General features: G+C 42.5%; 1 protein-coding gene across 1 annotated transcript in view; it reads right to left on the reverse strand.

The window, feature by feature from the left end:
• YTHDF2 (YTH N6-methyladenosine RNA binding protein 2) overlaps nucleotides 1–13080 on the reverse strand; it is a 45052-nt gene extending 31972 nt beyond the window's left edge. The window contains exons 1-3 of the mRNA XM_033956758.1: nucleotides 12631–13080; nucleotides 12426–12450; nucleotides 9431–9510 (exon numbers count right to left, since the gene is read on the reverse strand). Coding sequence (XP_033812649.1) covers nucleotides 9431–9510; nucleotides 12426–12450; nucleotides 12631–12657 — 132 coding nt within the window. The 5' untranslated portion in view covers nucleotides 12658–13080. The remainder of the gene's footprint in view (nucleotides 1–9430; nucleotides 9511–12425; nucleotides 12451–12630) is intronic.
• Between the last annotated feature and the right edge of the window lie 13222 nt (nucleotides 13081–26302).

Here is a 26302-nt window from a genome sequence, read left to right on the forward strand (position 1 = left end):
CAAAGAGGTATGAAAAAAGAGAGTATAATCAATAAAACAACTAATGCTCTAAAATAAAATTATATTCTGTTCTCTCATCTGAAAATTCAAATACATTCAAACAGTGGACCTTGAACACAATGATTTGAAATGCAAATTATCCTATGAAAGATCAAACATCTTTCAAAGACAGAACCTTCCTGAAGAAAGAATAGAACAAGGAGGCCTTTCAAAGTTTTTTCCCTTCACCTACAGTCAACACATTCAACAGGGCTCAAACAGAAAATGCAGTTTCCAGCAAAGAGAGATACCACCAAAACAATTCATGTTCAGTATTTATGACAAACTCCAGAACTACTGTTGATTTTGATACTCCCCTCACAACAGAAGGCAAGAAAAAAGATGGAACTGTGGCTGAACAATGTGTTACTTAATCTCTTCATATTGGCAGGACAAGGAACTTTGGCCCATATTCTATAAAAGTCGCCTTAACTTAGGCGGCAGTAGGCTCCCTACCAGCACCTAGGTGAAAAACGCCATTTAAATGACGCTTTAAAATGATTTTCAAGGCGCCTCCCGGTGCATTATGGCACCCAACACCACTGAAGGCATGGCTAGCACCAGATTAGGCACCAAAAAAGCACCTCCATAGGTATGATTCATGCCAAAGTTAGGTGCTGGAAATGTTGGCCTTGAAAACCCTAGCCTACATTTCTGGCGTCTACCTTTGCCAGAGGCGTGATTCTCTAAACAGCACAGTCGCATGATTGACATGCGACCGGCAGTCGATTTTAAAGTGGCCGCCAATGGCGCCATTTAGAGAATCCGGGTCTATGTGGCTTATCATCCCTACTTACTACCACATTTAAATTTGGCTTATGTCCCAAATATTTGCTTTGTGCCCCAAAATTGAGAAAATTGGATATACAATGCTTCCTGGATATCTGTGTGCATATTCCGAATTAAGAATTAACCAGTCTTTTAGCAAACTACAACAAATCCTAAAATATTTACCAGCTACATATTTAAACCTTAAGGGAGAGAGAGTTTATATATTTATTAACCTCGTGGCACACTGATCTACAAAAGGGGCTCTCAACCCAGTCAGGATTTCAGCATACCCAAAATGAATATGCACGAGATAAATTTGTATGCAAGTTTATCTCATTCATATTCATTACAAGAATCCTGAAAACCTGACTAGTTAGGTATGTCTGAAGGACTGGGTTGAGAACCCCTGTTCTAGACTGAAGTACTTCAGATGGCTTCTATTCAGTCCCTTTACCTACCTAATGAGCTGTATTTCTGGACACCACACACAACAGAACTTCTCCACCATACCTACAGCATCCAACTTTTTTCTGAAAATGCACTCTAGTCCCCTTTGCTGAGGGACCTTGGGCTCAGAGATACACACATCCATGGGTTCTTATCTTCAGCAGAGGGTTTTGTTTTGGGGTTGTTGGTTTTTTTAAATACAGAAAGAGCGTGCTTTACAGGTAGTCTCCTGGATTGAAGGAGAACAAGTGATGCTTGTAGTAACTTCTAGCAATAAGATTTACTACAACTGGTCCTTGGAAAATATCCCAAATGGTAGATACTGGAAAGCATAACCCTTTGAAGTAGCTCCACATAAAATCTCTTATTCATTACAGGGGCAGCTATACAAAAACCAGTAGGAGTATACTGACCAAAAATGTAATTTTTTGTATGTTGAGCTTATAAACCCTCTGGAACAGGAAATACCTGCTGTATCTGCATGTAACTTTCTACAGATGGAATGGTGTGAGCTAACTAAAATAGTAAATGATGGCAGAAGAGGACCAACCAATCCATATAGTCTGCCCAGTTGCAGAAGATTAATTAATAGAATCATCTCTTAACGGAGTCACTTTTCTTCAGCCTACTGCTACAAAATATGACAATTGGTGAGGACAATTAGGTCCATCCATTCCACCCCATCTCAAACTAGATGTCAGTCAATACTCAGCCTTTCCCTTACTTCTTTGCCACTACTGATGCCCTGCACTTGTCCATTACCTTCTTATCATACCACTGCCTCTCCTCTAGTGTGTATATATTTTGCTCTTTAGTCCCATCTTGTGCCTTATAATTTAGATCCTGCACCATTTTGGTAGCCTCACTCTAGACCAGCCCAGGCCTTTGTTCATTTGGAGGTACAAGTTCCAGAATTACAAAGACTAGGAGACACTCAAAGGGAAATACTTTTAAAACCAACAGGAGGCAATATTTTTTCACCCAGATAATAGTTAAGCTCTCTGCAATGCACTGCCAGAGGATGAGGTAAGAGCAGTTAACATAGCTGGTTTAAAAAAAGGTTTGGACAAGTTCCTGGAGGAAAAGTCCATGTCTACCTATTGCTACTACTTGCCCTGGCTCGGTGACATTGGCATGTTGCTACTATTTGGGTTTTGCCAGATACTTGTGACCTGAATTGGCCTAGATGGACCACTGGTCTGACCCAGTAAGGCTATTCTTATGTTCTTAATGGGAGCTAGTCTTTTATGTGACATATTGAGCTACTAAACAGACCCATTTTGTTACCAAACATAAGCTTCATTCTAGCAATGTATGTATAACAAAGCCTATGTCAACTTTGCATTTGGTCATGTTATGTCAAAGTAGCAATGTGGTGGCAAGAAATTAGAAATGCATTTGTTACAGTCTTAACAAGGAAACGCTGGATTCTTCCTATATCTATTGATATTTAATAAACCTGAGTAAAACCTCACAGTTTAACTACAGCAAAACTGGTTGACCGACAGATGACAGGATGGTGATAAATAGGATACATACCAAATTGGAGGTGAAAGACTGATGAGCACAACCGAGAAGAGGGACCTTGGTATGACAGTGAAGGCGACAAAATAATGTGACAAGGGGGTGGCCATAGACAGAAGGAAATGAGATGTTGATGCTCTTATACAAGTCATTGTTTGAGGTCCCATTTGGAGTACTGTGTTCAGTTTGGAAGCAATATCTCACTAAGGATGTAAAAAAACTGACATGATCAATGAAAAGTAACAAAAACAATATGGGGTTTGGCCCAAAAGATTTATGAGAAGTAGCTTGAACTGATGGATAAGAGTGATAAGGATACAGCCATTTAAATATTTGAAAAATATTAATATTCAAACAAATCTTTTCTAAGAAAAGGTAAGTGGAAGAACTAAAGGACTTGAATTAAGGCTGCAGATGGGGGTTGACTTAGGAGTAAATGTCAGGAAGTACTATTTCATGGAGAAGGTGGTAGATGTCTGGAATGCCCTTTCATGAGAGGTGAGAGAGATGAAATCAGTAACAAAATCAAAAATACATATTATAAATACAAAGGATTCCTATATGAAGAGAGAATGGAATCAAAACAAAACTTAATAGTACTTAGGCAGCAGCTCAATAAGGCCAATGCCAGGCAGACTTTTACAGTCAGAAACAATTATGGCTAGATGAACTGGAGTGTGTTTATGACAGCAACTCCAATAGCTGTGGAGTTTGTCTAAAGTCAGGCAGATGTCTATGGTTTGTACTTAAAACGCAAGGAAAAAAAAACCCAAACCACCCAAGAATATATGTTATATTGCATCATATGCTATAAGTTTTTTTCATTGGGCAGACTGGATGATCATACAGGTCTTTTTATCTGCCAGCATCTACTATGTTGTTATAAAAAATACAGGATAAAATAACTTCTCAAAAATTTATTAATTTATTAATTTCTCAAAAATGTATTAATTTTTTCTGTGAACATTTATATATTTCCTGAAAGACATGATAACAATGCATGGCTCAAAATAAATCATGGGAACCAGATCACCTAAAATTCAGGAAAAAAAAACCACAAACAAAAAGAGAAAAGAGAAAATGGTATTAGGCAACATTAGACATCATACTTCTGAGTCTGAATTTCCTTTTTGTTACTTATTTAAATTGATCCTATTACATGGGAAGGCAGACTATGCTCTTCCATCTTCTGAAACAGGTAATTATGAACCACTTTGTCACCAGAATATTCAAACTGTGTACTGGAACCACTCACTGCTGGTGCAGCTAAAAATTAGAAGCGTCCAGCTGAATGTTGACATTAGAGAATGACACGGGGAAAAAATTTGTTCCCGTCACCACCCCGCTCCGTCCCCGCAGCATCCATAAAAGCCTCAGTACTGCAATATTTAGCTTATTCCTTCTTTATAAATCAAAGTTCTGGCTGCTGAACTAGAGAAAGAGATGTTCAGCTGGCAGGGCTTTGTTTATAAATTTTTATCAAGACAACTAATACTACTTTATCCTAACCTAAAGCAAAAAAATAAATAAATAAATAAATAAATTTTTTCTACCTTTGTTGTCTGGTTTCTGCTTTCCTCATCTTCTCATTCAATTCCTTCCATCCACTGTCTGTCTTCTCTCTGTCTTCCATTTGCTCTATTACTGTGCCTCTCCCTTCACCCCCTCTCAATTGGTCTGGCACCCATCTTCTTCCTTCTGCTCCCCCCTTAGTCTGGAATCTCTGCCTTCTTCCCTTCCAGCGTCTTCTCCCCACTCTCTGTTCCCCATTTCCCTTCAGCGTCTTCTCCCCACTCTCTGTTCCCCATTTCCCTTCAGCGTCTTCTCCCCACTCTCTGTTCCCCATTTCCCTTCAGCGTCTTCTCCCCACTCTCTGTTCCCCATTTCCCTTCAGCGTCTTCTCCCCACTCTCTGTTCCCCACTTCCCTTCAGCGTCTTCTCCCCACTCTCTGTTCCCCACTGCCCTTCAGCGTCTTCTCCCCACTCTCTGTTCCCCATTGCCCTTCAGCGTCTTCTCCCCACTCTCTGTTCCCCATTGCCCTTCAGCGTCTTCTCCCCACTCTCTGTTCCCTATTTCCCTTCAGCGTCTTCTCCCCACTCTCTGTTCCCCATTTCCCTTCAGTGTCTTCTCCCCACTCTCTGTTCCCCATTGCCCTTCAGCTTCTATTCCTCTCCACCCCCCCTTCTCTCTCACCACCCACTTCAGTGTCAGTTCCTTTCTACCGCCCTTCAGCACCCCTTGTGCGATACAACCATCTCCCTCCCTCATACCTTTGTGGCACGTTACAATGTAATTTGTGCAAGCCGCCGGAGCCTGCGAGCTCAGTCCCTGTCCCGTCCCCACAAACCATCTGTTCCCATCTGCACAAACCATCTTGCTTCTGTGTTCCTATTTTCCCCATTTCTAATATCTCCCCTATGTATCTGGCATTGCCCCCCTCCCCCCCCGTGTCCATATACCATCCCCATGTATGTCCCCTTTATATCTCTGTTCCTATGCCCCCATGCACATAATTTCCCCTCTGTTTCTGTTACCTTCCTGTGTCCAGATTTCCCCTCTCTTCCTCATCAATGTGTCTCTTCTCTGCAACTCCATCTAGCTTCTTTCCCTTTCTCCCCCCCTACTTCCAGCATCTGACTCACCTGCCTGTCCTCCCCTTTCTTTCCTGCTGTGGGTTTATTCCTCTCGCTCTTCATCTCCTTGGCCCAGCATCTCTTTCCTTTTCACGCCCTCCTTCCTAGTGTGAGGGAACACGCATGATCATGGATCGCGTGGTCCAGCAGTCCCCCTCCCGCCCGATCACCGCGTCCCACCATCTCGCTCCCTCCACCTCACCTTAGGTGCCGACTTTAATTCTTCTTCTCCCAGCGGCACGTTTCCAATAAGCCACTCGCGCTTGGCTGCTTGAATTGTTGAATCATCTCCTCCGACGCAACCGGAAACAGGAAGTTGCATCAGAGGAGAAGATTTAACAATTCAATCAGCCGTGCAGCTTATTGAAAGTGTGCCGCTGGGAGAAGAATTAAAGTCAGCACCTAAGGTGAGGTAGAGGGAAGGAGATGGCAGGACGTGTGATGCAGCGATCGGGTGGGGATGCTGGACCGTGCGATCCATACTTGCTTCACTGCAGAGATAAGACCATTCACCGTTCTACCGTCTCTGCAGCGACCACTATTTTTTCACTCACCATTTCGGCGGGCTAGCCGCGGGTAACAACCACTGTGTCATTCTCTAGTTGACATTGTACTGAGGATCCCACAAGTTCAGTTAGGTATGTACTGTCTCTCTGCCAAAGGCCAAACCTGTGAACAAAATGCCGCAGGCTTTGGAGAGAGCATTGGGCTGGGGGGGGGGGGAACACAGCAGAAGTGGCTAGGAAGGCTTCAGCAGCACAAACACCTAGATCAGTGGTCTCAAACTTGCAGCCCAGGGGTCACATGCGGCCCGCCAGGTACTATTTTGAGGCCCTCGGTATGTTACCATTGTTCTGGAACGTTGCCCGCCTCACTGCTGTAACCTCACACAAGTGCTTTCCTGCGTCTGTACGCAATTGTGAGGTGGAGTGGAGAGGACAATCAGAAGCAATTAAGGAAAGATTTATAAACTATAACGAGTTTTACCTCATGCAAAGTTGTCATTTCTTTAATAAGACATTAACTATTTTTCCTGCGGCTCTCCAAGAACCTACAAATCCAAAATGTGGCCCTGCAAAGGGTCTGAATTTGAGAACGCTGACCTAGATGATATGAAGGCAAACAACCAATTCAATAAGTAGTTTTGCTATGGCCAACCCAAGATTGAAGGAATGTGCTGTTAAGGCCATTTACTATCACCCCATGTCCATTATGATAAAACTTATTTTATATATATATATATATATATATATATATATATATATAGTCACAATATGTTTTGACAGGATAAAGTGATCATGCTACAGAAAATAATTGATCCTGTTGAACCTAGAGTGGAGAGACTCTGAAGGCAACCACTATTTTCCTGGTCCAGGACAAGAAAAAAATAAAGAATTTTGAGAAACAGGTCATATGTTTGAATTTGAAGTTTGTTTGAATTTGAAGTTTCTTCTCATTTATTACCTACAGTCTCAGGTAGAGAAGTTTGGGAAATAGTTCACTAAAGTCTTTGTGGTTCACCAGATTATAATTCTGCCCATGATATGTTTACCATCTTCCGCAGAAGAAATAGCAATAGATAGAAGTCCTTGTCAATTGACAGCCTGGATCTTACTGGAATGTTGGAGATATCAATAACAGGATTACCTTTCAAACTTTTAGCAACCTTTGTGGTCTTTTTATTAAGCTGCGGTAAGCATTAATGCATGTTTATCACAACTTAAAAATGGAATATAGTATGACACCCTCAGGCATCCTGTGGTTAATACCAAATCAATACGTGCTAAAATATATTTTTGCATAGAGAGGGCAAGTCTGGGGGGGGAAGAGTGGGCATTTCTGCTCTAATCAGTTAGTGCATTTTAGCGCAAGATTACCACATGAGCCTTACAGTCTACAAAATAGGTGTCAGTAAGTGCTAATGTGATAAATATTTTTCCAATGGCCTCATGCCAATGACACTAGTGCACGGTCACTGATGCAAAAAAGAAAAAAACAAAAACAAACCAAACCTGGAAGACTGGCTCTTTTACTGCTGCAATAAAAATGGCACTAAGACCACTTTATACACTAGCTTAATAAAAAGAATATAGACCTACTCCGATGTTTCTGGAAGTACAGTAATCAAGAGTGCAGAAAAAAATAACTACCTCGCCACAAGGGTTCATTTCCCAGAGAGCTCAAATGTTTCATTATGTAGCCTTATAACATTAACTTATCAAGACCAAGATACATATCTTTTAAGCCATCACATTTAATAACTTATTGAATACAAAATGAATCAATAAGCTGCTGCCGTTATAGCTAATTTTAAGCTACAGTGTTATCCAGTGGTGCCTGGATTCAATTTGTTTCTTTACTGCCTTTTTGTCCCTTAATAAACTGCCTCATTTGTGAGCTAGCACCCATTGTATTAACACAGGGCTCCTTTTACTAAGGTGTTCTAGCAGTTTTAGTGCACACTTAGCGCGTGCTAGAAGCTAACGCCTCCATAGAGCTTGCGTTATTTTTCGTTTAGCGTGTGGTTTGTGTGCGCTAATCTTTAGCACGCGCTAAAAACGCTAGCACACCTTAGTAAAAGGAGCCCACAGTGTCTTGCAAACTTTTTCCAACACAGCACACTAAACTCAGAGCCGCATCTACAGGGCCTCTAAGCATGCATGGACGTCAACCGTTGACATCTGCGCATGCTCAGAGGCCCTGAGCTCGGGGACCTTCCAAAACCCAGACAAACTGCTGGGTTTTGGAAATCCCTCCATCACCTGGGGGGTGGTTTAGGGGCACAGAGGAGAGGCACCAGGGCAGGCAGTGACTGACTTGTCTCTTTCGCAGCACAGTCTGTGATTTTTATTTATCTATTCAATTTTCTATACCATTCTCCCAGGGGAGCTCAGAACGGTTTACATGCATTTATTCAGGTACTCAAGCAGTTTTCCCTGTCCCAGCAGGCTCACAATCTATCTAATGTACATGGGGCAATGGGGGGGGGATTAAGTGACTTGCCCAGGATCACAAGGAGCAGCGTGGGTTTGAACCCACAACCTCAGGGTGCCGAGGCTGTAGCTTTAAACACTGCGCCACACTCTTTCTGCGCCACTCTCTCCCTGCACCACAATTAATGGGTTATTTCATTTTGGAGGAGGGATACAATGTTTAATTTCTTTATTAAACCAATAACTATAATTTTCCTGTCAAGATGGTCTTGCACAATTGTTAAAATTGCATAAAATAAACAAGTGCAAAATAAAACAAGAAAAATACAATAGCAGCAAAAAAAGGAAGGAAGGAAAACATATTTCTCCTGGTTCCTAAAAAAAATTTCACTAATGCTGGAGTTTTCTGAGCATATTTAAGATGTTTATAAACTACTACTTCAAAGCATATCTGCTCACAGTGGAGGATATTACAGAATACCTTTTTTTATTCCCGACTTAATGGAATCCGAGGACAGACTCTTGCCACTGGAAAAAATCCTAATAGAAAAGCCACCTCCAGAATAGGAAACTGCATGTTTCTCTCCCATTTTTATGCCAGGATGTCAACATTTTTAGTTGTAATAATTAGGTGAAAAAAAGGAGATGGAGTCATGATAGAGCTCTTCTGTTTACTGACAATGATTCTATTACACAATAGCACCTAAAACTTGCCTCTACGAGGGGGTGCTGAAAAGTTCTCAGCCCAGCCAACTTCCTAAATTCTGAGCATTATTTTGCCGGTGTAGTGAAAAAGTGTGTCATCTTATTTCGTTAAGTGGCAATTCGAAGAAATTAAATTCTGTGTCATTGTCTCAAGATCATTGATGTTGAACCATATATATATCGTTCTCTTCTTGGTTAGACTGAACACATTTCAGCATCCCTCACATGCACAAAATAAATTGCGTTATGGGAAAAAACACATTTAACCTGATCTTTCTAAAGTTTCATTCTTTATCTGCCTCATTTCTTCCTGCAAACACTAAGGACTGTCTTTTAGCATAACAGAATGCCATTAAAATATAATTCTGCTCACTCACCTGTCGGGCCTGAGTGCTCAGGTATGGCTCGAAATCATCATCATTCAAGGAATCTTTCTGATGCACAGCTCCATTTTGCACTGAGAAGAAAATTGACAAGATTAGACATATGTATAGCTATTTTCCTCAAACACACAATATTTGGAAAGGATGTGTGATCTTAGTACATGCTTAAGCTCATTCTGCAACTGTTGTAGCATTTCTAATCTCTCTCAATTACAAAACATTAAAGGCAAATACAACCACCTAGCAGTCAAAAGTAATGAAAGATAAGATACTCATGGAGACAATAAAATTTAGATTTTCATCTAGAAAATCATTCCATCTTCTGATCTCAAGAAAAGCAAATGGATATAAAATTGTGCACCTAAAACATTTTACAGGCTGTAGCATGTTGCAATCTCAAGATCACAAGCTCTTGAGAACACAGAGAAGTAGCAATAATGAAAAAAATATATAGTGGGATATCTTGTGGATTCTTCCAGGACCGGCTTTAAAAGGAGCAAACAAGGCAGCTGCATGGGACCCCCAAAGTCTGCTCAAACCTCAAGGTGGCACAGCCTGTTGGTAGGCTTTGGGGCTCCCCTTTCAAATTTTTGCCCTGGGCCCCAGTATGTTTATTACCAGCCCTGCTGTGAGAATGTGTGGAGACATACAGGGTTAGATATCTTGCTATAAAGATAACTCAGAGTTCAACATTTGGATTTTCACCTTCAATCTTGTGCTTCCAAAAAGTGCTTACATGACATTACTTGAGACAAATGGTTCACACACTGGACTAGATAAAAATCTCCATTCACTTGTTATTGTGTAGTTAAAACTACTCATTCCAATCTAAAACATAGGTTATTAACTCAAATACGCCTCATCAAGTGATATAAATTATAGTAGTAAGATTTTCTTAGATTTTGTAGTCAAAATAATTTTTACAGTGCTCGACTGGGGGCTGAAGTGACAGGTACTGCACACTGCCATGCAAAACACCTGAATAATTCCTAAACTAATGGACTCTTTTACAAAGCTGCGCAGCAACAGTCCCAAAGCCCTTTATATCTCTATGGGCTTCAGGGCCGTTAGCACAGCTTTGTAAAAGAGGCCATACGGCTAGGAATTATTCAGGGGAGAGTGTGTTCTATTCATCAAACCACAGTGACACTTAGGGCTCCTTTTACTAAGCTGAGTTTGCATTTTTAGCGCACGCTGCCCCCCCCCCCCCGCTACATGGAAAAACTAACGCCAGCTCAATGGAGGTATTGCAGCACGCGCTAAAACCACTAGCGCAGCTTAGTAAAAGGAGCCCTTAGTGGCCAAACTTAGGCTCCATGTTAACTGGGTACTAGAAAAGTTTGTGATTTGTGGCAAACGGCCAAAAATTGTCACAGCAAAAAGTGCTTCGGAAAGGGGTCTATGTACACACAAAGGAAAAAAATACAGGTACTTGTTTTATTGTGAATGAAAGTTCATGGCAGACTGTTACCAATTAGGGAGAATGGAAAAAAAATCCCTCATAGCCCCTCCTGAAAAGTTATCTTAAATTATGGTTTGTTTCATTACTGAAAGTTCACTCATCAGTGATCTGTGTTAATTTTGTCTTAGGCACAAGCAACTTTAGTGTAAACTCTGGAAAATATCTATCTATATCTATATAAATATATACACACACACATACATATATATATATATAAATAAATATGTCACGTGTTGCCCTTACCCCGACCTAATAACCAGGAAAACTGGCAGAAGACTGAGGGCTCCTTTTACAAAGGTGCGCTAGGGCCTTAAAGCGTGCAATAGCACGTGTTAAATTCCCCGAGCGTGCTAGCCGCTATCGCCTCCTTTGCAGCAGGTAATTTTCGGCTGCCGCACGCAATAGCGCGCAGTAATTTTGTGCGTGCGCTAAAAACCCTAGCGCACCTTCGTAAAAGGAGTCCTGAGTTTCAAAACCTGAGGGCTTCTTTTACAAAGCTGCGGTAGCAGCAGTAAGACACTTATAGGGATTTAATGGGCATCTGAGCATTTGCTGTGTGGTATGCTCCACTATGGCTTTGTAAAGAGGGGAAAGGTGAGTTTCAGATTTATACACCCCTTTTCCTTTATTTATATGGAAGAAAAAATAATAATGAATTACCTGCTCTCAATAAATATTCTCCAGCTGTTTTCCCTCTGATTGTATCAAAAATAATTTGAGAGTAACTTGGGTTTTTTCATTCTCCTTCCACTAGATTCTCACTTTTTAATATAAATTGTTAATTAAAAACAGCTTCTCTGTTAAAACATTTTACAGTCCTAAAACACCCTCTTGTTTCACTTAAGTATTGTATCTACATTTTTTTTAAAATACTTTTAAATCTATGAATAAGTCCTGTTTAAAAATTTATTTTTAAGGAATGATAAACATTTATTAGAAGTTAATATGGTCCATTTAAATGTAATGACTATTTTACTGTGTTATATTATGATGTATTTATTGCATTTCTTCAATAAAAATGTTATAAAGTAAATACTTAAGCTGTTTCCTAATATCTATAGGTCTAAAATTGAAGTTTCAAGAAAAAGAGCCCCCTCTGTTTGAGATATAAAAGTCATTCCTTAGGATGACTCTTAAACAGAAGAGTAAAAGGTTACAAAATTTTAAAATATATATATCTATCCTTAAGGATTTTTTAAAAAATTGGCTCGCTGCTCCTCCCATAAAAATCAACCTGAAAAGTTATATCCTTCATTTCGTTCTTTCTTCTCTTTCTAACAAACCTAACCTCGCTGGGCAAAAAGGTTGGAGGAGCCGATAGAGGAAGCAGACGCGATAAGAAAGAGAAGCGCAAGTTCCCGGCCTGGATTTCCCCCTGTGACCGTGCGAGGCTCTTCGCTCCTCCCCCTCCTCCTCCTCCTCGTGGAGCCCGGACAATTGGGGGGAAAACGAGGGCGGCCGAGGCCTGGCTCCCGCTACCCCGGGGGGGGGGGGGGAAGAAGCCGGCGAGGCGCAGCCCGCTCTTACCTTTGTTTCCTTGGCCTTTCGGTCTCTGCGGCGCGTCGGTCACAGCCAGGTTCCCACCATGACGGGAAAGAGAAGGGAGGGGGGGGAAAAAAGAGAGAAAGTTAGCGGAGGCCGAGCCTGAAGCGGCGGCCGATCGATAAAGGGAGGGAAGCGGCGCCGAGGCCTAGCGCGGCTCCCGCCTCACACAAAGCCAGCGGCCACCTACCTGCTCCAGGAGGCTGCTGGCCGACATGGCGCGTCTGTCTCCGGCTCTCCGGGGGAGGGAGATGGTGACGGCGGTGCGTTCGGAGAGGGAGGGAGGAAGGGGGGGGTGGGGGTGTCGGATTGGCTGCTCCGTACAGGCCCCGGTCGGGCACGGTGGGGGGGGTGGGGCGGGGGAGCGACGGGCCCGTTCCGGTGGCTGTCGACGGCGGGCGGCGGGCCGCGCTGGCTCCGGGCTTTTTTTGCGGTTGGCGCTGGGGAGGGGAGCGGGCGGTCGGTGGTCGCGCTCGGGCGAAGGAAGAAGGCGGCGCTCTAGCTTCCTTCTCTGTCTCGCTCGCTCGCTGTCTGCGGCGCGCGCGCGTGGCGGCGGCGGTGGTGGGGGCAGCTCAGCAATGGAGGGCGCGCATTCACGCGCCCTGGAGGGAGGTGTCGGCTGACTCAAGCGAAGGGGTGGGGGGGGTGGGGGCGTGGAGGAAGCGAGGACGACGGAAGCGTGACGCACGCGCGGCGCTCGCTAGGAAGCGGAGGTAAAAGGCTGGTGTTACCATAGAGACGACTCTGATTTTTTTTTTTTTTTTTTTTCTTTTTCCTCTTTTCTCGGGGTTCAGGCTTTTTGCGGCTCCGGCGCCCGCCCGAGGCGGGTAAGCCGGGTGCCAACGGACCCCCCCCCCTCCTCCTGCAAAATGGGGGGGGGGGACTGCTCGACAAAGACTTGGAAAGTTTGGCTTTCTTATGAGACACTTTAGGAGTCTGATGAAGCGCGGTCGGTTTCTCTGATTTTTCACACGGATGAAAGATCGTTTTTAAATCATTTGCAAACTTTGCTAGATATAGACGGTCTAAATTCCATAAAACATGATGCTGCAATAGGTTAAAAAAAAAAAATAAAAAGGTCGCTAGTGTAAAAGGGCCACAAGTGGCTCCTGCCTTTGTTGATTTTCTTTTTTGTTATTATCAAATGCTTAACGTGGGATGAACACAGAAGATTTAGAATCAGAAAATAATATTAAAGATTGAACTAAGGCCAGTTACTGGGCAGACTTGCACGGTCTGTGTCTGTGTATGGCCGTTTGGTGGAGGATGGGCAGGGGAGGGCTTCAATGGCTGGGAGGGTGTAGATGGGCTGGAGTAAGTCTTAACAGAGATTTCGGCAGTTGGAACCCAAGCACAGTACCGGGTAAAGCTTTGGATTCTCGCCCAGAAATAGCTAAGAAGAAAAAAAAAAAAAATTTAAATTGAATCAGGTTGGGCAGACTGGATGGACCATTCGGGTCTTTATCTGCCATCATCTACTATGTTACTATGTATGTACCAGAGCTGCTACTTCAGCATCCTGAGGTTGTGGGATCCATCTCAGCGCTGCTTCTTGTTACGGTTACCATACATCTGGATTTACCGGGACATGTCCTCTTTTTATAGGACTGTCTGGGCGGTTTTCTAAAAACTGGCAGTTTGTCCAGGTTTTGGACTCTAAGTCCAATCTAAATTTTTGTTTACCTTCAGGCAGGCAGCGGGGAGCAGTGGCGCAGTGAGGGTGGGTGGTCTGCCCTGGGCGCAGCCTTCCTCGGAGCACTGGCACCTCTACTGCTCTCCGCCCTCCTGCCGCGTGCCCCCTTCCCTGCCCCCATACCTTTTTATCTTTGGCGCGAGCAGCCACGGCGCTCTCTGACATCACTTCTGGGACCTGCACCTAGGAAGTGAGGTCAGAGAGCACCAAAGATAAAAACATACGGGAAAGGGATGCCACTGCTCACCCCTGCTATGCCACTGGGTAGAAGTGCATCAATCGTTGTCTCACCATGGATACCAGTGGTCTGGGGATAAAAGCTCCTGTTGCAAGCCACTGACTCGTTTTGCACTGGCTGGAGGTGGAATGAAAGGCTCTGCCCGCTTCTGGAGGATGTCCACGCGTGCATCTGCATGTCATTGCATCAGCTCATGCTTGGAGGTCTTCCAGACGCAGCACTGAGCTCAGGCAGAGTCAGGACCTCTCCTGCCTCTTAACAGCCAGTGCCAAATGAGCCTCCAGGAGCTCCTACCCCTGGACCACCGGTTCCCGCAGCAGGACCGTGATTGATGTGGCTCTCACCTGCAGGTGATCCGCTGCTGCCACCAGAGAGGTACCCATCCTGTGGAGGAGAGAGGGGGAGGGACCGAGAAATGAGGTTTATGTGGGGGCAGTGCCAGGGTGGGAAAGGCCAAGACCACATGTCTTTTTTTTATCTATATATTTAAAAAAATATTGTAACCCTACGTGTGACCCTGGGCAAGTCATTTAATTCTCCATTGCCTTAGGTGCAAAATAAGTGCTTGTATATATATAAACCACTTTGAATGTATAACCACCGAAAGGCGGTATCCCCTTTCCCTATGTATAGCGATGCACAGATAAAAGTACAAACTGCCTACACTTAATACTAAAAAAAAAAAAAAAAGAGGAACATATACTGCAAACAGTGGTTAGATTGATAGTGTGAGATTTTATAGGGATCTATAATGACCTATGAGCTAAAAAAAAAAAAAAAATGCATAGATTGAACTATAACAGATGATTTGGATCCTTGTGAAATCTCACTTTATCAATCACTCTCACTCAGAAGGTTGTTGGTCTTGTGATACCCAAACTGGCTCTACAACACACTCGTTGATTGTCCTATTTTAAGTAAATATTGGACCTCAGTATGGGAATCAATCTGTAATATTCTAAACATTCATAGTGAATTATCATACAACATTCTTTTACTAAAATCACTTTGGGGTGGGAAGGGGTAAAACACGGACCTGACAGACCTCGCAGTACTAAAACCGCACGTCCTTAAAAATTTGAGGTCCATGCCACTTGTAGTTTCTGGCTCTGACAGACCTCGATGATAATTGAGCGCTGACGGATCCGTCTCAGCATAGGGAGGGAAAAGTATTAGGATCCGTCAGCGCTAAAATGTCATAGAGGTCTGGCCGGACCTCAGATTTTTAAATTTACTGAAAACAAACAATGTATATACTCTTTAAAAAGCACAGAGCATAGCCCTTTTTCAAAACTCACTGTATTGTTCAGAAAGTATTCATTTTAGAGTCACTCCAGCACTAGTCTCTGGCTCTGACAGACCTCTATAACATTTTAGCGCTGACGGATCCTAATACTTTTCCCTCCCTATGCTGAGACGGATCCGTCAGAGCTCAATTGCATCGAGGTCTGTCAGAGCCAGAAACTACAAGTGGCACGGACCTCAGATTTTTAAGGACATGCGGTTTTAGATCTGCGAGGTCCATGTGGTCCACGTTTTACCCCTTCCCTTTTGGGGTCCTTTTTATTAAGGCACGCTAACTGATTTAGCGCATGCTAAAGATTAGCACGTGCTAATTGCTAAGGCATCCATTATATTCTATGGGCATCTTAGCATTTAGAGCACGCTAAATCAGCGCACTTTAATAAAAGGACCCCTTTGGGCTCCTTTTACGAAGCCGTGTTAGCGGTTTTAACCCACGCACCTTTTTAGCACTCGCTAACCCCCGCGCTAGCCGAAAAACTACCACCTGCTCAAGAGGAGGTGGTAGCAGCTCGCATGGCTGGCAAATTAGCGCACGCTATTACACACGTTAAACCACTAACGCAGCTTCGTAAAAGGAGCCCATTGTTTTCATTCTGTTCTTTCAGTCCATGATTGTCTTCTATTAGATGCGCTATTATCTCTCGCAATCCAAAATGTTCTAATATCATGGAAGAAACTACTTTTGGTTGAATATTCCAAATGGTAGAACATGGTCAAAAGGGCAAACATTTCAATTACAGTACATATGTAAGAAATGTAAATCCTAATTTTTAATTTACCCAATGGATTAATTTATTATACTATATATATGTATTTAACATCTGAATGTATAACCCAAGAATGTCCTTTTTATCTTTTCAGATATTGTATAATGGATCCTTGTTCCTTTCTTGTTCCTGTTTCCTTTACTCCACTGTTGGCTATTTATATGCAAAAAAATTTCAATAAAAATACCTTGATTTAAAAAAAAAAAACATAGAGCCTAAGAGGTTTTATTGTAGGTCTTGTATATCATATCTTTTATGTAAAACTGCACTATTTAAATTAAGTGCATGATTATAATAATATAAGAGTGCATAAGTAGATAATCCTTTTTTTATATTTCAAAATTGAAGAATCCTACTTACCCCACCCCTTCTTTTACAAAACCGCCAATAGGTCTATGAGTGTCGGGAGCAGCGCAGAGCATTCAGTGCGCCGGCCTATGTTAAAAACTGCTATCGCAGTTTTGTTAAAGGGGGGTTAGTATGTTGGATTTTTCCATCCACATGCACCCAGGTACAGATATGCATGCACAGCCCAAGCCATGAGACCACAGTTAAGGAGTCACACATGCCATGGCAGACAAGGGTCCAGAAGAATGTGAAGAGCAGCATCAGTCTTTGCCACAGGTACCAGAAATAGCATAACATTATTTTACTGTGCTAAGTAAATTCAACATTCTAGTCACAAGGCATTCCTCAATTTAGGGATTAGTATTTGATGTTTATATATTTTCCCAACAACACAGAGCTGATTCCTATGATACAATGGATAACAGCAGATGAAGACCAACGTGGCCCATCCTGTCTGCCCAGAAAGGGGGTTAAGGTTGGGGTTATAGTATAGTTCAAATTACTTCTTCCATTCCTTTGTTTTTAGGTTGACCCTGTGGCTGCTACGCTATGCAGACTATTTCTCTCATACCTTTTTAGGATTGTACCTGCTGTACAGGTCCTTTTTAAACCTTGAGTATTCATCCCTTCTGTGAATTCAGATCTCGCCTGTTGAACTTTCAAGGGTGTATTGGAGACTCATGCTGCATTCGTGTATTATTTTTCAAGGCACGTGTTTTAATACCACATGTGAATTGATTGATTTATGAAACTCTAGGACTCCTGAGGCAGGCTTTTAAGCCAAAGCATGGCCTGTGTCGAGTCATGGCATTATTTGTGTGATTGACATTAATCCCCTCTTCTATTAAAATGCGCTAGCAGTTTTAGCGCAGAGAGCCGCGTTGCTCCCGACGCTCATAGCGCAGTTTAACAGAAGAGGGGGTAAATTCCCTTTGGTTTGAAGACGTGGGCTGCTCTGCTCTTTTTTGGATCGATTTATGTATTTGTAGAAATTGGCATTCCCTGTTGCTTTGAGGAAAAAAAATAGATACATTTTACAAGTATGCAATATTCAATTAATTATTTCCTCTTTAAAACAGCAAAATAAATACTCTGTTTATTGAACTGTAATTGGAATATTCTGTTTCTTTTGGTGATAAAGAATAGGCTTCTTAGTCTGATTCAGATTACATAGGTAGAATAGGACCATGAATCAGGATTGAGATTACTGCTGAATCATTGAGGGGACAGAAGAGCCACTATTGAAATATGCAGAAGTTCTTCAGACCAGAACCTGGGATGCATTGGCATACTCTTGGAACAGCTGTGTTTACAGATCAGAAGGATACAGTGGTAGGGCTGCAGGAGGTATGACTCTCTGGAATAGCAGGACTGGAGGACATCAAGATGCAAAAGTAGGGTTACAGAGTTAGACCCTTGACAGTTTAGGATTGAAACATGTGAGAAAGCTGTTGGTGACTCTCAAATCTAGAAGTACTGAGATGCATGAATAGAAGGTACAAATAAAAAGCTATATTTTTTTTCTGTAGGGCATCTCTTCTGAATTCAAGTTTTATTCATTCCTCAACACTATCCTTACCAGCTGCTAGAAAAAAAATATCTTAGATAAAGATGGATACAGATAGAGAAAGCCTCATTCTATATACAGGTCATGTAAACTTTTGTTGGGCATAAATAAAAATGTGCTACCCAGCCATAATACTGTCTCCCCTCAGGAAGCAGAAAAGTCACCATTATTTGTTCTGCACAATAATCTTATCTCAGCTGTATACCAGAATTTTTTTTCTTCACCCTGGATGAGCTCCAGCTTTTAGCTACATCCATAGGAACATTTAGGGGTCCTTTTACTAAGGCGCATTAGCCATTTTAGCGTGCGCTAAAACAGCTAGCGCGCCTTCGTAAAAGGACCCCTTAATGGTTTTTTTAGTTATTCATTTAATTCAATTTGATATCACACCCCATCAGTGATAGCATGAAATCAATTGTAAAGCCAGTAAAAAAAACATTTTAAAAAATCCATCAATATGTCTGTACATAGGGGTCCTTTTACAAAGGAGCGAGAGCGGTTTAACGCGCGGAATACCGTGCGTTAAACCGCCTGCCGCGCTAGTACCTAACGCCTCCATTGACGAGGCGTTAGGATTTTAGGCTGCCACGGGGGTTAACGCGTGATGAAATGTCCTTGATAAAAGGAGACAATATATTCATATATTCACAGCTATATTCCTATTAGAAATTATTCCATTTATAATTGTGCAAAATACATTATTTAAATTATTTGTGAAGTGCTCAGACCAAGAAACCCATATAATAGTGATGTCACTACAATGAGGTTTTCAAGGGGACCATCATCGCCTCCACAGATTACAAAGAAAGTTATCTCTCTATTTTGTAGTCAAACTTGATAAAAGGAGCCCATAATTTAACATTATCTAAAGTCACTGAATTTCATTTTGACATCAAGTTTCTTCTCTTTTTGTAAAATCTGACCGTTTTGCAGCAGGGAAACCCTAGGGATGAATGTTTTTTTTCACATATTCAGTTCCTATTGACTTATGCAAATGAGGTCCACATTTCTCTGCATCCCCCTCAGGCCAACCCTGTTTTTCAATCCCCTTAAGTCATGGGCACAAATATGAGGAAAGGCAGTATACCAAATCCAAAAGAGGGTGTTGTTTTTGGATGGTAAAGCAGGGAAATTATGATGAAATTTTTTTTCCCTAGGTGTGGAAATGACAGCTATTCCTACACTGCACCTCTGGCAAGGAGGCAAGAGTACAAAAATAATTATTAGAATAAAAAGTCTTGTATTGCTCCAGTCCCAGCATGAGTTAATTGCTTAATTCAACACTCAGGGAGCTCTTGTCTGTTTTCCCAGGCAGCTGTTGTCTGCCGGAAGCAGCTTCTCTTGGTTTTTTAAACCTAAATCTTAGTTCCGTCCCACACCATTAAATTCAGCCTGTAGTACAGTGATATCTCCACCTACCAATAATTAGTCTTTTTGGCATATATTTGGCCCTTCTTGTGTATTATTTAGGAACTGTTTAAATTAACTGCTGTTAACTGCACTTGTTCCCATCAATGCGTTAGTTAAATGTAGGGTGCTACTTAGTATTTTTTTTAAATGTCAACGTGTCTCTTTTTTTAGCTTTTTGCGATTCACTCATGTGGGTTTCTTCCTGATCCATTTCTGTTTTCGTATTTTTTTTAAACGGTGTGGGTGTTGATGGCGATAAAACCAAAATATATTCTGAGTATTTGTTTTACAGCTTGTGCCCTTTGGCTATGGGTTCCTAAGAAATTTTGAGGCAGATCATAAGAGTAGCTATACTGGGTCAGATCATGGTCCATCTAGCCCAGTATCCTTTTTCCAGTGACCAATCCAAGGAAGTACCTGGCAGAGACCCAAATAGTAGCAACATTCTATGCTACCACTCCCAGGTCTGTCTCAATAGCAGACTATGGACTTTTCCTCCAGGAACTTGCCCAAACTTTCTTCAAACCTAGCTATGTTAACTGCTTTTACCACATCTTCTAGCAATGAGTTCCAATCCAAAGCTTAACTATTCATTGAGTGAGAAAATATTTCCTCTTATTTGTTTTAAAGGTATTTCTATGTAACTTCATTACATTGAAGACCTGGAACAGCCTCCTGTCAACCATCAAAATGGAACCCTGTTATCTCAAATTTCAAAAGAAACTAAAGACTCTCCTCTTCGTTGCAATATATTCCATTGACAATCAGTAGCTGTTCTAACTCACGGGTTTTTTTTCCCTTCCAATGTAAATTGTACTTCAGATATCTCCTCAATACTTCCCTGTAGAGGACTTCACTCCTCTCTCCTCCCCTGCTATATCTTCTTTCACCCATTTCTTCTATCTTTTGCCAATCACTTTAATTGTACGTCACCTTGAACCTATTTAGGCAAAGATCAACTCACAAATCATAGATTAGATTCAATGAGTGTTCCCTAGTCTTCATAATTTAAGAGTAAAAATTTGTTTTACTTTTACCCATTTTACAGCACTCAGGATTTTATAGATATCAGCCATATCTCCCCTCAGCAGTCTTATTTTCAGCCTTTCTTCATACGAGAGAAGTTTTATCCCCTTAATAGTTGGTCACTCTTTGAATTTTTATAATTCCACTATATCTCTTTTGAGATATGGCGACCGGAGCTGTGCACCAGATGTAGAGAAACAATTTCCAGACTCTCTCGTTATGGCTCCAGTCACAGAACAGGCTGTACTGAAATTAGAGAAGCAAGGCCATATCAGTCCCTCTTTGATAATCAGGTGTTGTTTGGTGTAGTCAGAACACACTATAGTCACATATCCATTTTTTTTTTTTTTTTTACAAAGCCCAAGAGTGGGCCACTGCAATAACTACCAATCAATCACTTACATAGTGCTGAAACTTTAAAGGATTTAAAGGGCTTCAGGGCTTTTGCTGCTAGCACATCTATGTTAAAAAAAAAAGGGGGGGGGGAGGGGATATTAGATATGCTAGTAAGAAGCTACATTGCCTGGAACCGGCAACTCAATCCAATGTAAACCTGTAACTGTCTCTTCACTGCAACTGTATACGCTCTTCCTCTATGATAATGTGGTCTCCTCAACCTGCACTCTCTGGCCAGCATCTTGCAACATTGTAACCTTCCTCTACAATGTAATGTAGCTTTCCCCCATGTCCCTGCATGGGCTTCTTGTCTTGTAAATCGCCTTGAACCGATACTGGATCAGTGCGATTCAGAAATTCTGATTAGATTATAAATATTAAAGGGAATACAGCACTTTTGCACATGCTGAGCATAGTAGGTGTTCAGTTTTTCTCTACCTGAAAGACCTGTAGAGGAGGGGTTTGTTAATGTAGAGATCAGATGTGTCACAGTACATATGGAATGAAAAATTACGGATACTACTGCACAACAAAGTATGAATACTATATGGGCATTTCTCAGCAATATAAAAAGACCTACTGGTCTCCTGGAGAGAATGGAGATGTGGAAAGGGTAAATACAGTGCTGGACTTCTTTAATCTTTCATGAACATATAATTTTTTTTTTTTTTACAAAACTTTCTGATGCAGCAGAAGAACCTACATGACCTTTAGGCAATGGTAATTAGGGATGTGAACCACTGGGCCTGGCATAAAGAGCACAGGGTTATCCAGATTAGCCTACACTACAGAATACTTCTATCTACTGCAAGACTTACCTCTTTGACAACTAATGTTATCTGTCTTCTCTCTCTCTATCCCCTATCTTTCCCCTGTCCCTCCCCTGCTTCTCTCCCCCTTCCCTTTCTGTTTTTTTCTTTAGTCGCCTAGAGCAGTGTTCCTCAACCTTTTTACACCTATGGACCGGTGGAAAAAAAAATTATTTTGTGGACCGGCAAATTACTAGTACTGAAATTTTAAAACCCCGTTTCCGCGAGCTCAGTCCCATCCACACAAGCCTCAGTTATGATTTTATACTGAATATATTTTATTAAAGTATAAAAAGAAACAATATTCTGTACAATTGTCATTTTATAAATACAAATAATACAGAGCAAGGATCAACAAAACCCCTGTCTCCCCTCCCCTTCACATATATTCCCTCTACTATCAAGAAAACTGAATAAGCCAAATTATTACAGAATGCTACACAGAAATATCATGCTAACAGAATACCGCAATCACACATAGCAGGAATAGGGTTAGGGGAGTGCAAGTAGGGCAACTGCCCCCCTGGTCAGAGAGAGCCCTAAGCCACTGCCTGGACTTTGCAGTCCCCAGTTATGTCTAACACCAGCTCTAGCAGGATATATATTTCAAATCTGATATATTCTAATCACAAAATAGAAATAAAATTATTTGTTTCTACCTTTTGTTGTCTCTGGTTTCTGCTTTCATCTTCTTTTCACGCTCTTCCTTCCAGCGTCTGCCCTCTCTGTCTCTTCAATCCAGCATCTGCCCCTTCCATCTACTGTCTGACCTCTCCCCCTTCCATATGGTATTTGTCTTCTTTCTATGCCCCTCTCCCATTTCCATGCAGCCTATGCCTCTCTCTCCTTTTTACATGATTCATTCCAGCTTCACTGCTCTCTTCATTTTTATCTCTCCTACACCAGATCTAGCATTTTTGTCCCTCTCAATTTCTCTGCTGACCTCCCTTCCCATCTCATTCCTGTCTCTCCCCTTCCCCTCCTCTAATCTCCCTGCCAGCTGTTTCCATCCTTTTATCTTCTCCCTTCCCTCTTCCCCCTGTCCAGCAGTAACTCTCTTCCCTTCCCTTTCTCTCCTCCCCTCCCAGCAGCATCTCTCCTTCTCCAGGTCCAGTAGCAGCTGTCCCTTTTTTCCCCCTTGTCCAGCAGCTTCCAGACTCCTTTCCCTCCTCCCCTCCCAGCAGCATCTCTCCTTATCCCTCTCCAGGTCCAGTAGCAGCTGTCCCTTTTTTTTTTTTTTTTTACCATGCCCAGCAGCTTCCCAGCCTCTAACAGTGGCTTTCTCCTCTCCCAGCAACTCTCCTTACTTGCAAGCGCAGCAATTCAGGAAGGCAGCTTCGGGTCCTTTGTTGGGTTGCACCGCCTCTGAGGAAAGCAGAAGTTGCATCATCATAGGCGGCTGCAACTCAGCAAAAGCCCCAAGGCTTCCTTCCTGAATCGCTGCACTGGTAAGTAAAGAGAGCCGCTGGGAGGGGGAAAGCACACCATTTGAGGCTCCCCATTATCTCTCCGGCCCTGCACAGACTACAGCTCGATATTGCCGGTCCTGCGCAGGACCGGCAGGAAATGGGAGATGTTGATCTCGCCGGTCCTGCACGGACTGGCAAGAATTTTCTACGGACCGGCACCGATCTGCGGACCGGCGGTTGAAGAACTGTGGCCTAGAGCATGTATGGGTTTGTATGACTCGCAAATAGAAGATTAGATTAGAATGCTATAAAATATCCAAGCATCCTATTTCCTTTCTGTGATTTTAAAGTCAAATATTTTGCCCTTGCCCAGCTTTCTTATCATTTTTGCTTTCAAACACTATTGTATGTACAACACTGAATAACTATCTTAGGGCCTTTCTTCCTGCCCACATCATTGTTCTGTCTGTATTTTTTCTGTTCTATATTTCTCTGTTGTTAGATGCCATCGACTCATGTTCGAGTCCTAGCAACTCGATCTTTCATCATCAAGTTTTCATGGCAAAATACAGAAGTAGATTGTTGGGCCTTTCTTCTACGCAGTATACATTCGATGTTGTTGCATCAAACGTGGTCCTCTGCCTCTAACACTGCCCATCCACTGGAACCACCACTTTGAGGTTGAGTAACCTTTGTAGCGTCTAACAAAAGGCCTGCTTCTTCCAAGCCGCCTAAGAGAGAAAACGATCTGACAAGGGCTGGGAAAACTCTAGAGCATATCCATCCCGAATCACTTCCAGAGCCCACTGATCTGTTGTGATCTTGGCCCAGCTCTGGTAAAACTCTTGAAACCGGGCTCCCACCAGCACCAGTGGAAGGGCCAAGGAGTCATTGGGCTGGGCGGATGGCGGAGGAGCCTCTGGGAGAGTCACGACACCCCCAGAGGGCACCCTGAAAGGACTGCATGCACTGTCATCTCATCTGACTTTATGGAAGTCCTAAAAGTGCAGACCCTGGAGACATGCCATAAAGACCGGGCTGCTCTGTCCTGTTCTGTGTGGGCGTCATGACGTGTTTTTTTGCCCAGATAAGGTGGTATGTGAACTTCCAGTGGCACATGCTGAAACCAAATGGTCGTTGAGAGGGAAAGTGGCAAAGGGAGGTGTGAAGAGCCGCCGGTACCACTCCGTGTGAAGCAGAACAGGTCGGAGGGCTGGAAAATGGCCTGGAGAGGTGCAGAGTCCGCTTCGGGTGCTGTTGAGGGGCAGAAAAGGAAGCGTGTATTTCTGTTGATAGCAAGGAAAATTTAGGTACTCAAAAAGCTTGATGAAGGTGCGTCTGTGTAGCACCTGGTTGCCGAATATGGTGTGGGAACCACAACCATATATGATGGAAAGAAACAGAAAGATAAGTTGTTGAAGTTTTACAGGGGGGAGCAAGGACCAGAAATCAATGTTAACCAGAAAAACGTTGCTGGGGGCAAGAAACGAAAAGTAAGACCACATGCTGCTTGCCTGGGTCCATCAAAGAAGACACAAAGGCGTGCCACTGAGTGGTTTAATGGTAATGAAGCAAGCAAAAAAGTTCCATCAGGAATTAAAAATTGGAGGTGACTGTGTATATTCAGAAGGATGGCTGCAGAAATTTAAGAAGCGCCATGGCCTCAAGTATCTAAAATCTGTGGTGAAAAAGCTTTGGATGAAAGGGTGGCTGTTGGAAACTTGGTGGGTCCTGAGCAAATTTACAATGCCGATGAGACAGCTCTGTACTGGCACTAAGTCCCTCGAAAAACACTGGCATCTGGGTTTAAAGACCTGATGGACAAGGTGACTGTGCTGGCCTGTGCGAATGCTGCTGGAACACACACTGAAGCTGGCCGTGATAGGGAAAAGCCAACATACAAGATGTTTAAAGGGTATATACCATGTGCCCTTGCACTATTATGCCAACAGAAAGGCATGGGCAACCCAAGATATATTCAGTGATTGGTTCCATAACCACTTTGTGCCAGCAGCAAAAGCCCATTGCAGAGAGGCTAGACTGTGAGAGAACCGCAAGGTGTTACTGGTTCTGGACAATTGCTTGGCACATATACCTCCAGAACTTCTTGTGAACAATATAACTTTTCTGCCATTTATTTCCCACCCAATGTCGCATCCTTTTTACCAAGGTATACTTCGTACCATGAAGACCAGGAGAAAGACTTTTTCCTACATTGCATGCTTGATGCAGTTAACAGAGAGACAATAATACAGGACTTTCTAAAGGCATTCAGTCTTAAGCATGCCATGAAAGTTTCATTGTATTGTCTACAATGACACCCAGATCTTTTTCTTGGGCGCTAACTCCCAAGGTGGATGCTAGCATCCGGTAACTGTAATTTGGGTTCTTCTTCCCAATGTGCATCACTTTGCATTTGTCCACATTAAATTTAATCTGCCACTTGGATGTCCAGTCTTCCAATTTCCTAAGGTCTGCTTTCAGGAAGCGTTTTAACAACTTTGAATAGTTTAGTGTCATCTTCAAATTTAATCATCTCACTCGTTCCAATTTCCAGATCATTTATAAATAAGTTAAATAGCACCAGCCCCATTGAGAAAAAATGACCATTTAACCCTACCCTCTGTTTTCTATCCGATAACCAAGTCTTAATCCACAACTGAACTTTGCCACCTATCCCATGACTCTTTAATTTTCTCAGGAGCCTCTCACAAGGAACTTTGTCAAAAGCTTTCTGAAAATTTAGATACACTACATCAACCGGCTCACCTTTATCCACATATTTATTCACTCCTTCAAAGAAGTCAATTTTATTTTTCATAATTCTTTCCACCATTTTGCCGGCACTGAAGTTAGGCTTACTGCTCTGTAATTTCCCGGATCTCCCCTGGACC

This window comes from Geotrypetes seraphini, chromosome 8 (assembly GCF_902459505.1).
Source record: "Geotrypetes seraphini chromosome 8, aGeoSer1.1, whole genome shotgun sequence".
Classification (NCBI taxonomy): Eukaryota; Metazoa; Chordata; class Amphibia; order Gymnophiona; family Dermophiidae; genus Geotrypetes; species Geotrypetes seraphini.